General features: G+C 53.2%; 1 protein-coding gene across 1 annotated transcript in view; it reads right to left on the bottom strand.

The window, feature by feature from the left end:
* The window catches only part of SPNS3 (SPNS lysolipid transporter 3, sphingosine-1-phosphate (putative)), a 44,174-nt gene that overhangs the window by 6,097 nt on the left and 23,097 nt on the right, over nt 1–14,980 (bottom strand). Inside the window, exon 9 of the mRNA XM_081110641.1 lies at nt 1,717–1,782. Coding sequence (XP_080966767.1) covers nt 1,717–1,782 — 66 coding nt within the window. The remainder of the gene's footprint in view (nt 1–1,716; nt 1,783–14,980) is intronic.

Raw genomic sequence — 14,980 nt, 5'->3', positions numbered from 1 at the left:
AGGGGTCTGGACCACAGCCAGCCGGCCCCCTGGGTAGCTCCCCAGCAGAGCCAGATGGGTCCAACCATGGCCGAGCAGGCCCTAGCCCTCCCCTTTCCCCAACCCCTACCCCCAGCACACACAGCCCTACAAAGGGCGCTTCTTGGCCAGGTTAATCATTCCTGCGAACACAGACACGGGGGGACATGGGCGCAGTCTTCGCATATCTCTGGTGCTGTCGCGTGGAAAAGGGAGCAGCGCAGTGGGGGGCAGGCGAGGGCGCTGCGGGGGGCAGGTTTCAGCTCCCTCTGACCCGCCTGGGAGAACAGCTATGTGGGGTCAGGGGTGGCTCCCTGTGCCTGAAAGTGGGCAATTCCACAAAGAGCACGTCTGCCAACACGTTCCTGCTTTCCCATTCCCCTGCAGGGCTTTCCTGAGGCCCCCTCGCGTGCCCCGCCAGGCCTGTATGGTTACCCCTTTTTACAGACAAGGAAACTGAGGCTGAGGGCCGTTCAGCAGGTCCGGAGCTGAGTGTGGGCGGGAGCCCAGGTACCGTGTGGAGAGAGGAGAAGAGCAGACCTGCCCGCCCTGCAGCTGATACAGCCACCCAGAGTCAAAGACCCCGCAGGCCCGTCTACCCGCTGAGCCTGGGCCCCGGGGAGGAGCAGGAGTGAGCACCCCTTCAGCAGCCGTACTCAAGCAGGCCTTGTCGGCTGATGAAGTGACTGCACTTCCCCACGGCCCTTTCAAATGCAGGTTCTAGGAGCCAGGATATCTCTGGGAGATGGAGGATGAGGAAGCGGGAACCTCTGAACCGCTCTCAGAATCCCAGCCAGCATTCTCCGTGCCAGCCAGCGGGCAAAGCTGCTCACATACCATCTCATTTCACCCTCACAGTAACCCATAGGGCATTTTCATCCCCACTTGCCACGCAGGGTAACCAAGGCTCAGAAGCACTTGCCTTGGCCATACAGCCCGAAAGGGACAGCAGCAGGGCTGAAACCAGGTCTGTTTCCTGAACCCGAGCCCGTGCCCTGGCCACCCCATCCTCAGGACAGCGCTCAGCCAGGCTGCTCCGACTCCCTGTGCCCAGGGATGAGGGCTCTTGGGTGCCCCAAGGTCTGGGACCCTGTGTCATCCACAAGCGCACAGCCCTTCGGTGCTCAAAGCCCTTCCCTGGTGTCTCCGAGAAGGAAGGGAGGCCGGGCAGAAGGGAGACTCTGGGCCTAGCAGAGGGATGTGGTCAGGACAGCATCCGGCCTCTTACAGCCCCTGGCATGGGAGCTGTGGTGGCCCGGACCCGCCTGGGCTCAGTGGCCAGAGCCCTGAAGTCCAGCATCCCCATCTACAAGCCCAGAGGGGAGGCCAAGGAGCCTGCTTGTTGAAAAGCAGTGTAGTCGAGCAAGAGGGTGGGAGGAAAGGAGCCCTGGAGTCAGAAAGCCTGGGCTCCGGTTCTGGCTCAGGGCCTTTACATGCTGTGTGCCCTTCATCCGGGCCCTGCCCTCTCTGCGCCTCCATTTGCTCATCTGCAAAATGGGTGGTAGAGGAGACGCTTAGGAGTGTCAGGGAAGCCCATGCCCAAGGAACTATTCGGTGACCTGGGTCCCCTCCCCCAGGGTCTTCCTCCCAACATCCAGGCCACCTAAGAGCAGGGGTCCAGCCTGAGCCAGGCAGATTCCAGCTCCCCCTGCTCAAAGGCCCCAAGACCAGCGCCCCCCCCCCCAACCCCACACCTACCAGCAGGATATCAGCAACCACTGCCCAGTTGCAGGACAGAAGCAGCTCCCCAAGGGCCAGGAACACCTGTGGACAAAGGGCAGCGGGTGAGGCCCCTGGACCTGTCACCGCCCCCTCCGAGCAATGGCTCTCCCCGCTGCGGAGAGGGAGACTGAGGCTGCACAGAGGGAGGCCCATCAAGACTTACTGGGATGAGCTCAACCCCCAGTGTGGGGCGAGCAGGAGGCAGCCAATCGGTGATTCTCTCTCATCACTGATGTTTCTCTCTCTCTTCCTCTCCCTTCCTCCCTGAAATGAATAAAAATATATTTTAAAAAAAATACTTCTTGGGATGCTGAGTCTGGAACCATTTCCTAGTCCGGCAGCCTCAGGGGTGGGTGGGCAGCCATGACCCAGAAGGGGGCAGGCCCCGGCCGGCCTGGGAACAGCACTCTCTCATGGGCAGCCCCCGGGTCCAGCACTTGAGGTCACCCCTGGGGCCCCAGCAGGAGGCAGGCAGGACTCCAGGCCACCTTCAGAGGGAGGACAACAGCCTGGGAGAGGGCAAAGCCCTTGCCTCCTCTCTGCTCCCCTAAGGCCTGTGGACACTGATGAGGTGCCTATTGTGTGTCCCCCACCCCCACCCCCACCCCAATGTCTGCTGGTAACAGGAGGCCTGTCTCTCCAGCTCCCTAAACCCCCTCCTCGTGCCAAAGGATTAGGACAATCCTCATTCCACTCACTCAAGAAGAGCTTAATGAAGCAGCAAGAAGGAGAAAAAGAAGTCTTATTTCTCAGAGTTTCCAAGAGCTTATTGGGGTGGAACCCGCCATTCCTGGAATCATGGGGCTGTGCCCTGGGCAGCCCAGGCTCTGGCTTCCAAAGGCCCGTGAGCACCGAGGGCAGAGGAACCAAGGGCTCACTGCCTGCACACACACCTACTGCGTGCCAGGCAGGGTCCATCTGTCCCCCACCTAACCTCTCAGCCACCTCCTAAGGCAGATATCGTTACACCTATTTCACAGGTGAGGAGGCTCCGGCCCAAGGTCACACAGCAAAACCCTCTCTGGCAAACCCCTCGCCCTGTGGCTGGCCCTGTGCAAGGTGAGGGACAGGGGGGCAGGGAGGGAGGCTCCACAGAGGCCTCAGCAGCCACATGCCCAGCGAAGCTGGCAGGAGAGAGGCAGCGGAAAGCCCGGGATGGGCAGGGCCCCCGCTGGAGGTGGCCCTGAGCAAAGCCCTGGAGGGTGGGCAGGATCAGGCTGGGCTGAGAAGAGCCCACGGCCAGGAGGCAGAGGACCTGCTGGAGCAGAGGCAGAGAGGTGGGCATGCACGGGCCAGGCGGGGTGGGCAGGAGGATGGCCCAGTGTGAGGAGAGGGCAGAACCCACCGAGGAGGGGGAGCAGCTGTGTGTTCTCTCGTCTAACCAGGCCCTGGTCCTCTGCACCCAAACTCGGGAACCCTGAGGGCAGGGCGGGTCTCCCTCTGGGCCTAGGCGGAGGGCTGGGCACCCACAGGGTGGGAGGCAGACCTGCTGGCAGGAAGGTCCCAGGCGAGGCCAGGCAGGCCGAAGGCCCGCATTCCAGCCTGACAGGATTTGTCCCCCAGCCTCCTGAGGCCACATGAAAGCCTGGGCTGGGCTCACAGCCACCTCCCCTCACATTCCAGTCCCTCCACCTGGACCGCCACCACCAGCCTGTGGTGGGCACCCGCCCTGGCACCGTGCACTCTGCCTCTCCCTGCCCCCTCACAGCCACAGGACATGCTGAAATACACCTTTTCCTTCCTGCAGCTGGGCAGGGTGGGTCCTGAGCCCAGAATAGAGCAGATCAGAGGGAGGCTGCAGCCACAATGGGCCATTCAGGCTGAATGCAGCCGCCGCCGAGGGTGCCAGGTTTCCTGACACACCTGGAAACCGGCCCCAAGCCACCAAATCCTCTCCACGAGGCGGCTGCAGGGGCCAAAGGCCGGGCGGAGACACCGCCTCCCAATCCCACAATTACAGTCTCCTGAGACAGCGGCGGCTCAAGCAGGGGCCCTCCAACCAAGGGGTGTGTCCTCCCCGTGGATGGGCGGCTCCACCCTGCCAGGCTGGGCTACCCTGGGGAGGGCACCACCCTCTGGGCCTTGGCTTCCCCAGCCAGGCGGCAATCGGGTGGCCCAGACGCTCTGCCAGGCGCCTCCAGCCTGTGCTTCTACAGCTGGGACCCTCAGCCAGGCACTGCTCCTGTTCCCCACAGGCTGCGTGCAGCTTGGGTCTGAGAGCTCAGGGGCGCCCGTCACCAGGTCAGACTCTGGTTCCTAAAAGTGAGAAAGGGCTGTGGCTTGAAATGCAGTTGCCGTGAAGAATGTAGCTGACTGTCTGAAGCTACTCCTACGTGGTTGCCTCAGCCCCACAGGCCGGCACCTCCTGGTCACCCTCTCCCGATGGCCACAGGCTCCTCTCACTGACCAGGTCCCCAAACGTGCTGTCTCCTGCTGTGCCCCCACGTCGCTGTCCTCACTGGATGAACCAGCCAGGACATAGGCCCCAGACAGATGGCCACCAGCGAGCCCCAAAGCTGCTCTCTGGGAAAGCCTGTTGGACGCCATCACTCAGGCCACACACAGGGAGTGGGAGGGGGAGCTCCCCCATACACTGCTCACCCTCACAGCCCTCCCTCCAGTCACTGAGTCCTGTCCATTCTGTATCCTAAACATCTCTCCAATCGCCCCTCCCTCCTTCCCACTGCTGCTGGCCCGGTCCAGGCCTCCCCTCTCCCTCCTCCTCACCAGTTTCCCAGGCCCCAAACCCCCGCCCCAGCGCTGGAGGGGACTTCCAAAAGGGAAATCAGATTCTGCCCTTGTCCCCTCATCGCCTCATCGCACTCCCCTGCACCCTGACTGAGTCCCCCTGGGCGACAGGGCCTGGGAACGCTGCCTGGAGCCTGAGAACCGTGTTGCCCCTCAGCCTCTGGCCTTTCCCATTTCAGACTCAAGAGGATTCCCCCTTGATGACTAGCCCTGGCCTTGATCACCCCAACCATGGAGGCGGGCACACACACACACACACACACACACACTCACACACACCATGATGCAGGCACACAAGCACGTACAGACACATGTGTATGCAAGACCTCACACACACGTGTACACAAGCTTCAGCACACGTGCACAATCTCACATGCACACATGTACATGGACACTCATAACCTGGAACACACACAAAACTCATGCATCACAGGTACACGCATGTGCAGGTCACATGAATGACATTAAAACTCAGGTGGCCAAAGCACCAACCAAGTAGACGGTGGCTGTAAACACTGGTACATGCTCACTTGGTGAAAAACAGCCTAGCATGTGCGTGTGCATGCTTGTGGTCTCATAACATGGACAGCACACACAATCCCATGTGCACACACACGTATGCATGTACACAAACATGCTCGTGGCCTCGCACTCATGCACATAGACACGCATACACTCACACCTTCACACAGACCTTCACACACACACACACACACACACACACACACACACACACCTCTCCTCGGGCACACCTGCACACACACACACACACACACACACACACACACACACACACACCTCTCCTCGGGCACACCTGCACACACAGGGCCGCAGGGGAGGGAGCCGGAGGGAAGAGGAAGCCCCAGAGAAGGCTCAGTCCCAATGGGGTGGTGGGCAATGTCTTCACCTTGGTCCACCTAAGTCTTCCAATTGGGCAGTACCTGACCTCTGACCTGCAAAGAACGGATGCTAGGCCCCGCCAGGAAGGGTGGTGGCAGACATCCTCCATGGGCCCGTGGGGACGGGCACAGAGCTAAGACCCGATCCTCTCCTGTCATGGATCAGCTCCTCTCCCCGTGAGGCTGGCCCAGGCAGGACACAGGCCCCAGGCACAGACTGGCTGCCAGCAAGCTGCCGTGCTGGCTGGCACACTTCGCCCCTGGGCCTGCCAATCTGTAATTGCAGGGCCTGGCTTCAGGGCACAAGGGCACCACCTGTTTCCCAGGGGCCAGCAGCAGCCCGCAGCCTGATAGGCAGGCAGGTGGGGAGTGAGACTGTGGGCTCTCCAGGGGGGCTCTGCTGACCATCCAAGAAGAGACACTGCTAGATCTTGGCAGGGAAGTGGGGCCTTCGGAGGAAGGGCCAGTGGGTCTCTACCGTCCCTCTGAGGAAGCCCCTGGCAGGCCTGGTTACTCCAGCCCAAGATGCAAGAGAAAAGGGCTTATTCACGAAGCTCCTCCAGGGCTAAGTTGCAGGAATGGCCATGTCCAAGTTTGGGCACCTGCATGGCCCATCTGTCTGCCCCCACCACCCCGGGCCAGAGAGAAAAATCCTTAGCTGGCCCTCACTACGGCTGAGGTGGGCACTCGTCCTGGCACATCCCCACCAACCACTTCACAAGTCTCCCCCGTGGGCACCAGGCTGGTCAGATACTGGGCCTCCACCCCTGCTTTTTGCTCAGGAGTCCTCACAGCTCAGAAGGACAGAATTCCCACCTGGATGTAAAGACCTCGGTCACCGCCAAGCTAGCTCTGTCCTGGATGGTGGTGGGCACATCCCTCCTTGGGCAAGCAGGGAACTCAGAGCTATGATCTGGTCTGGGCTAGAGGGAGCCTCAGAGGTCATCTGGGGCAGCTCCTTTGTGAAGATGGAAGGAGCTGAAATTGCAACATAGACTTCCCTTTCCCCCCAAAGGAAAAAATAATAACTCAGAAAAATGTTGTTTTTCACCAAAGAACAAAACTTAATGAGACAATCATTAAATATTGGCAGACAAGGGGAAAACAAACACAATTCTGAACTAGAGTAGAGCGCAGAGGTCTTCCCAGCTCCCTCCCCAAACTGTTCTCCAAAATCCCCTTATGGGAGGGAAATGGCGGAAGGATCCTAAGTCCTTGCTCTTGGCTGAGAACCAGGAGCAAAAGCTGCTGGGGGGAGGGGTGTGCGGGCAGGGTGGGGTGGGGGGAATGGGTAAAAGTAGAGAAAGTGAACAATGGCTCCAGTTACTGACTCCACTCAAGGCCAGAGCACAGCCCCCATCCCAGAAGGGGACGCACCCAGTCATTAGGTAGAATATGGTAGAGCATTTACCTAAATTCCAGAAGAGAGGGCAGGGAGCCCAGCTGTTGGAACAAAGACTCCTCAGGCCTCACCTGAGCCCTGCAATTCCCTCAGGCGGCAGAAAACCTACTGCTCAACTCCAACTGCCACTCCTTTGGAGAAGAGAATGTCACAGAGAAGGCTGGAAGGGAGTCAAGAGCAAAGTCGCCCACAGGCCATCAAAGCAAATTCAGTATCTGAGCAGAGCTGCCCAGGCCCAAGCTAGGAGGAAACACTCAGCAGACAGAGAGAGTAGAAGAAAGAAAAGCAAAGGAAAAGAAATGGAAAGGAGGGAGCGGAGGAAGGGGAAGAAGAAGGGAAGGGAAGGGAAGGAAGGGGGGCAGGGGGGTGGAGAGAAAAAAGAATCCAACCTAGAAGACAGATAATATGAGAAGGAACAGAAGACAATTCCTTATAATTGCTTCAAACTAGATTGAATGTTCATTCAATGAAGAAAGAGCTCAGACCCTGACCGGTTTGGCTCAGTGGATGGAGCGTCAGCCTGCGGACTCAGGGGTCCCGGGTTCGATTCCGGTCAAGGGCATGCACCTTGGTTGTGGGCACATCCCCAGTAGGGACTGTGCAGGAGGCAGCTGATCGATGTTTCTCTCTCATCGATGTTTCTAGCTCTCTATCCCTCTTCCTCTCCCTTCCTCTCTGTAAAGAATCAATAAAGTATATTTAAAAAAAAAAAAAGAAAGAGCTCAGAGATGAAACAAACCCCCATAGGATGAGATATAAAGGAATATCACAGACCTAAGGAAACACATGGGGGCAGGCACAAAACAGAAAACAACATTATTACAGAACAAACACATTATAAACAGCTAGAAACAGAATAGGCCTTAACAGAAGACTTACTGATATAAAGAAAATGCTTGATATAATCTCACTGACCAGTGATTTTTTTAAAACACCAAGAGAAGGAAACAGGAGAGAGAAGTAGATGACATGGAAGACACGCGGAGGTGCTCAGGGCGGGACTGGAGCAAGCAAGCACCAAGGCACGGATTTAAGGAGCTGCTTACTCTCAGGTGACACAGGGGCAGAGTCAATACCTGAGAGTGAGCACCTCCTGAAATTATGCACCCTCAGTGCCTTGCTTGCCTCTCCCTAGGCCCAGCCCTGGAGATGACACAACCCAAGTAAAAGCAAACAAACAAACATAAGAAATATTCAAAGAGTTGAAATGGGGAAGGAGGATACTCCACACTGACACCCCGGCGTGGCTCCGTGGTTGAGCGGCCACCTATGAGCCAGGAGGTCACAGTTTGATTCCCGGTCAGGGCACATGCCCGGGTTGCTGGCTCAATCCCCAATTGGGGGGCGGGGGGTGCAGGAGGCAGACAATCAATGATTCTCTCTCATCCTTGATGTTTCTATCTCTGAAATCAATAAAAACATATTTTTTAAAAAGGAGAAGAGCATTCATGTTATTAGGAAGAGCTTTTGTTATGCTATAGGATATTTACCACGGAGACATAGCCTAGCCATGGTAAGCGTCTTCCGACATGATTCCCAGGATGGCCCTTGTTTTCTCTCCCCTGCCTTGACTGCAGCCTGAAAGAGACCATGAAGCAGAGGGCCCAGCTAGGCTGTGCCTGGATTCCTGACCCACAGAAAGAGAGGTGATACATGTGTGTTGCCTTCAATGGCTAAGTTTTGGGGTGAGTTGTTCCACAGCAAGAGATAACTAATATCCTAGCTAAGCTACTGAATTTCAGGAATGAATAATCAAGCCTTCAGATATCCAGATGGAAAAAGTGACTCAACATGAAGGATTTTTTTAAAAATCAGACTAACTTCGTTCTCCATGGCAACATTTGATGCCAAAAGACAACGGAGCAAATGTTTGCAGAGGAATGAGGGAAAGAAAATGTGAGCCAGGAGTGTATATATCCACTTAGATGTTGTTCAAGTAAAGAGTCGAAGAGGAGAAAACGATCTCAAACATGCATGAACCAAAGGAATACAATCTCTCTAGCCTTTCTGGGGGGGACATGGGACGAGGGAGAATGAATACAACTACTTAATCCCAAAAATCTACCCGGTTAGGAGAAGAAGCAAAATAAAGAACTCGGGAATGAAGGATCTATGTAAAGGGACTGATAGTGAGCACTGCATCTATTTAAATCTGGACTGCTGTCAAACAACCAGAAGGAGTATGCTTACAGAACAGGCTGTGGGTGTTATACATCTAGAAAAAGTAAAACTAATGATATAACTAACAAAAATCAGGAGGCTGGGTCCTGGCCGGCGTTGCTCAGGGGTTAGAACATCTGCCTATGCACCTGAGGGGGAGGGTCGAGTGTTCGATTTAGGGCAGTGATGGCGAACCTATGACACGCGTGTCAGAGGTGACACACGAACTCATTTTTTTGGTCGATTTTTCTTTGTTAAATGGCATTTAAATATATAAAATAAATATCAAAACATAATTCTTTGTTTTACTATGGTTGCAAATATCAAATATCAAATATCAAAAAATTTCTGTATGTGACACGGCACCAGAGTTAAGTTAGGGTTTTTCAAAATGCTGACACACCAAGCTCAAAAGGTTCGCCATCACTGATTTAGGGTCTGCATTGTAGGTTCAATCCCTGGCCAGGTCTGGGTGTGTGTGGGAGGCAATAGATGTCTCTCTCACACATCGATGTTTCTCTCTCTGTCTCCCCCTCCCTTGCCTCCCTTTCACGCTATCTAAAAATCAATGGAAAAAATATCCTCAGGTGAGAACTAACAAAAAATAAATGAATAGCTCCGACTGGTTTGGCTCAGTGGATAGAGCGTCGGCCTGCGGACTGAAGGGTCCCAGGTTCGATTCCAGTCAAGGGCATGTACCTTGGTTGCGGGCACATCCCCAGTGGGAGGTGTGCAGGAGGAAGCTGATTGATGTTTCTCGCTCATCAATATTTCTAGCTCTCTATTCCTCTCTGTAAAAAATCAATAAAAATATTTTTAAAATAAATAAATGAATAAAGAAATCTGTGTGACATGTATAGAATGACAGTCACCTAATTACATAACAAACGTGGAAGCACATAGGCCAAGATGTTGAGAGTTGCTAATTCTGAAAGAAGAGGATATGGATAATATTGTCCCTTTCTGCTTTTGCTTTTGTTTTTTTTATTTCTCCCAATTAAAAAGGTAAAGGTCATTGGATGCCGTGTGGTAGACTGAATTGTTGGTCTCAGCGCTTGATGCCTCCACAGCCTTGACATGGGGAGTGCCCTGGAGCTTAATCCGTGGTCCTCTTCTGTCGTCATGCTCACTCCCTGGATGATCTCATTCGACCTCATGCCTTTAAATAACCAGTCTAGACCTCTCTCCTGAACTCCAGACTCATATATATCTAACTGCCTCTTAACATTTCCAGTTGACTGCCCTAAGAGGCATCTTAAATTTAACATGTCTAAAATTGAATTCCTAATTTCACCCCCTCTGAAACAAAAACAAAACAAACTGCATCTCCATCTCAGTCAATGTCAAGTCCATACTTCCGATGGCTCGGGCCAAAACCCCTGGAGCCGCCCTCGACTCCTCCCTCTCACTCGCACTCCACACCCAACCTGTCAGGAAATCCTGTTGATTCCACCTCAAAATATACCAGAATCTGACCACTTCTCCACACCTCCTCCATAATGACCCTGGTCCCAGCCACAGCCTCTCTCGCCTGTATTATTGGAAGGCTTCCTAATTCCTTTCCCTGTTTCAGTCTTTGTCTTTTTTCATTCTATTGTCAGTAGAGGAGCCAGAGAGACCCTGTTAAACCACATGAGAGATCTTCCAAAACGACCCCCCAATTCATCATCCTTCTTGTCATTCATACTCTTGCATAGCGCCCTCCCGTGGTGAAATTGGGCTGGCCTTTCACCTTGTTTTGACTAATAAATAGCAGAAGAGATGGTGAGCTGTTCCTGGCCAGGGGCCTTAAGAGGCTTTGCAGCTTCCACTTCTGCTTTCTTGGAATGCTGGCCTGGGACCGCCATGTAAGGAGGTGGTCTTCCGAGTGGAGGACAAGAGGCCACGTGGAGGATCGGACAGCCAGACCTGAGTGAGGCCAGCTTGGACATGCCAGCCCAGCCTGTCCTCCGGGTGAAGGGAGCCACTGGAGTGGGCACCAACAGAGAAACTGTCCAGCCACCCCCCATAATCACAGGAAATAATAAATCATTGTTTTGAGCCACTAAGTTTGGGGCAATTTGTTGTATAGCAACAGAGCACTGGTACCCTCATAAATCAGGTCGTTTCATCTGTGCTAGACATCCTCTACTGGCTTCCCATTTCACTTAAACTTGAAGCCAAAGTCCCTGTATGTACAGGGCCCCATGCAACCTGCATCCCCACCACCATTACCTCTGACCTCATGTCCCCTGCTCTTCCCTGGCTCGCCCCGTTCCAACCACATTTCCTATACACACCAGCCATGCTTTCCCCTTCGTGGCCTTGGCACTTGCTGTTCCCTCTGTGTGCAATGCTCTTCCCCACTCCACTCCAGGTTCGCATGGCCCCTCCCTCGTTGCTTCAAGTGACTACGGAAGTGACACTATGTAAGTGAGGCCTCTCTGACCACCCTGCACTGCCCTGTCCCTCTTCTGCTCCCCTTTCCCTGCTCCGTTATTGTCCACAGAGCTCATCCCCATCGAACATACCACTTATTTTGCATGTTTATTTCATTGCACACATATTTTTGCCTGTTTTGTTCAATGTTGTATCCCCAGAACTGAAACAGAGGATGGAGCACAGGAAGTGCTTGGGAAATGCTTGATAAGTAAGGGAGCTTTGCAGCTCCTCCAGCCACCTCACCATGGCCTTGGCTCTGCTCCTCCTGGCCCCTGCTCCCTCAGCCCAGGGGGCCCAGCGGGGGTTGAGTGTGAAGACTGAACCCCAAGGCTTCTCACCTATGAGACCAAAAGAGCAGCCTGGAATTAGACACCTGCCCAGGGAGGGGATGGCCCACATTTGTGGGGGCCTTGTGGCTATGTGCCCAGACACTATTTCCCACAATGCAGGACCCAGACCACAGTGGAGGAGGAGCCCTTGGGGCACTGTGGCAGATTGTATTTACCCCCAAACACCCACTGCCATATTTCCACATGCTCTTTGAGATCACTGTCCGTCCCCATCAAAAGTCTGAACCTATATTCTCTCCCCTCAAATCCAAGAGAGAAGTTGTGGTTCCAGCAAAGAACTGAACACCTTGAAAGTGACGCTATGTAACTTTCAAGGGCAGGTCATGAAAGGCAATATGGCTTCATCTGGCTCCGGCTCTCAGGATGCTGGTCCTTGGAACCCGGCCACAATGCTCTGAGGAAGCCCAGGCCACATGGAAAGGCCACGGGCAGGTGTTCCAGCTAAAAGTTCCAGCTGCGGCCTCAGCCGATAGCATCAGCTCAGGCGGCCCAGCCCTACCCCATCCTGCCTACTTAACCCCCAATGGAAAAAAGGTAAATGACCCACACACCCCAACTTTGCCCAAACTGCAAATTTGTGAACAACTGTGTTTTGGCTGTTTTAAACTAAGTTTCATTACATAGTCATAGTTACTAGAATAAGCACAAAAGTTCATTTCGCTCCCTAAGGAAACCAAGAGGCAAGTACTAGCACTCCCATTTTATAGCTGAGAAAATGGAGGCACGGCAGGGCCAAGATCTTGCCCTGGCTCACAGAGCTAGTAAGTGACGAAGTGGGAATGACATCCAGGTCTTGCAGACATCTCAATGCATGCTCACTCCCATCCCCCACTCCTGCCCTCCCATCTGGACCACAAAGCCCACCCACAGGGGTTGCTAGAGTTCAGCCCTGTCCTCCAGCAATCAGGCCAGTGACGGTGGAGCCTGGCACTGGGCTCAGTCCCTCTCTGAGTGCAAACCCCTTCTCCGCTGAAGGGCAGCTGCTTTGGGAAGAAGGCCAAAGAAGAGGGTGTGAGCCAAGACCTGCTGTGCATGTCTGGATCCCAATTAACAACCAAAAAAGTCCACTTCCCGTGCCAAGGGGACTGGAAGGAGGGAAGAGATGGAAACCCCTGTGCCGGCAGGTGGGCCACTGGGCGTGAGCTCCCCTGGGGAAGGTCCCAGATTAGACTTTGCAAGCTCAAGAAACCTCATTGCCATGAAACATACAGCACGATTTGGCTCCTACTTCAGGAAATTTGGGGGCAGACAGATGATGCATCTACAGCCACAAAAGCAATGGAAGAAAAACTATACTCAGCTGCAGACACACATGTGCACACTCACATATGCACACATGTCCCACACAATTATCTGCATGCCCTGACACGTATATGTGCACACACATGCACAAACATATATACAATACAAAACGCGCACATAGACTCACTCATACACACCGTGTACATATAGAATCCTATCTAATAAAGAGGGAATATGCTAATTGACTTCCTGCCCTCAAAGATGGCGGCACCCAGAGCCAATAAGGAGGGAATATGCTAATTAACTGTCATGCCCTCGAAGATGGTGGCACCCACAGCCACAAGATGGCAGCACCCAGTCCCCTCAGCCCGCTACCCCCCCCAGGGCTGGCCGGAGGTACAGGTAACCAGGGCTGGCTGAGGCTTGCACTGCCAGCAGTGGCAGCAGCAGAGGTGTGATGGGGCATCGCCTTCACCAGATCGCCAGGTTGCCTCCTGCTCCTGAGGGCTCCTGAACTGTGAGAGGGGGCAGGCCAGGCTGAGGGACCCCCCCCCCCACCTCCAGTGCATAAATTTTCATGCATCAGGCCTCTAGTGAATATGCATTTACATGCAATACCCATGAAGTATGACTATACAGGTACACAGAAGTTGAACACACCAGAGCACACATCAGCACTCCTATACGCAGACCTAAATATATTCCCACTTAGATGCATACACACACTGACACACATGCTCAATTTTCCTTGGGCTCTTCCCAAGCAGATCTTGGGGCCATCAGTTTTCTGAGGACTTGCAGAGATAGTGCAAGAACTTTGGTTCCAGGAATCTGAGGAAAGGGGATAAATGGATGGATGAAAGAGGTTCAAGTGACCCTGCCTATTTTGAAGTTCAGCATCAGCCAATTCCTCAGCCCCTTTAGGTGCCTTTCTGATATTGACCCTCACAGGTTCTTCAAACCTAATGACATCCTTCATGGTGGGCTGCAGCCAGTTCCACCCATTGAAGTTTTAGGGGTGATGTCATGTCCCTTGGACTCTAGACTCTTGTATCCAACTCTCCACCATACCTCTACTTGGATGTTGACCTCCCACCACAAACTCAGAATATACCAAACTACCAAAACTGACTTAGAAGGAAATAAAAAGTCTTAATTGACCTATAACAAATAAATATTTAGTCAGTAATCAAAAACTTCTCACAAACAAAAGCCCAGAACCAGATGGCATCACTAATGGATTCTAACAAACATCGAAAGATGGATTAACACAAGCCCGTCACAAACCCTTCCAAAAAAACAGAAGAGGAGGAAACACTTGTCAATCATTCTAGGATGCCATTACCAAGAAAACTACAGACCAATATTCCTAATGAATACACTAGATACAGAAATCCTCCACAAATACTGGCAAGCCGAATTCAGCATCACGTAAAAATGATTTAGACAGTTGTCCTCGGCGACGGAGGGGGATTGGTTCCAGGGCCTCTAAGGACCCCAGAATCTGTGAATGCTCAAGTTCCTTATATAAAATGGTGTAGTAGCCCTCGCTGGTTTGGCTCAGTAGATGGAGCATCGGCCTGTGGACTGAAAAGTCCTGGGTTCAATTCTGGTCAAGTGCACATGCCCGGGTTGCAGGCTCACTCCCCAGTAAGGGGGGGGGGGGGTGCAGGAGGTAGCTAATCAAGGATTCTCTCTCATAATTGATGTTTCTCTCTCTCTCTCTCTCTCTCTCTCTCTCTCTCTCTCTCTCTCTCTCCTCTCTGAAATCAATTAAATATATGTATATCTTTTAATTAAAATAAAAAATAAAATGGTGCAGTATTTGGATATGACCTAGATGCATCCTCCTGTATACTTTAAATCATCTCTAGAGTACTTACAATACCCAACACAATGGAAATGCTATGTAAGTAATGGTTATAGATTATTGTTTAGGGAATGATGACAAGAAAAAGGTCTGTACATGTTTAGTATAGACACAACCACTGTAGGCTTAACATAGTACAAGTCAGCAA

This window comes from Myotis nattereri (assembly GCF_964212035.1).
Source record: "Myotis nattereri genome assembly, chromosome: 16".
Lineage (NCBI taxonomy): Eukaryota > Metazoa > Chordata > Mammalia > Chiroptera > Vespertilionidae > Myotis > Myotis nattereri.
The sequence above is the reverse complement of the archived record's forward strand: the minus strand, read 5'-3'. Positions and strand labels throughout refer to the sequence as shown.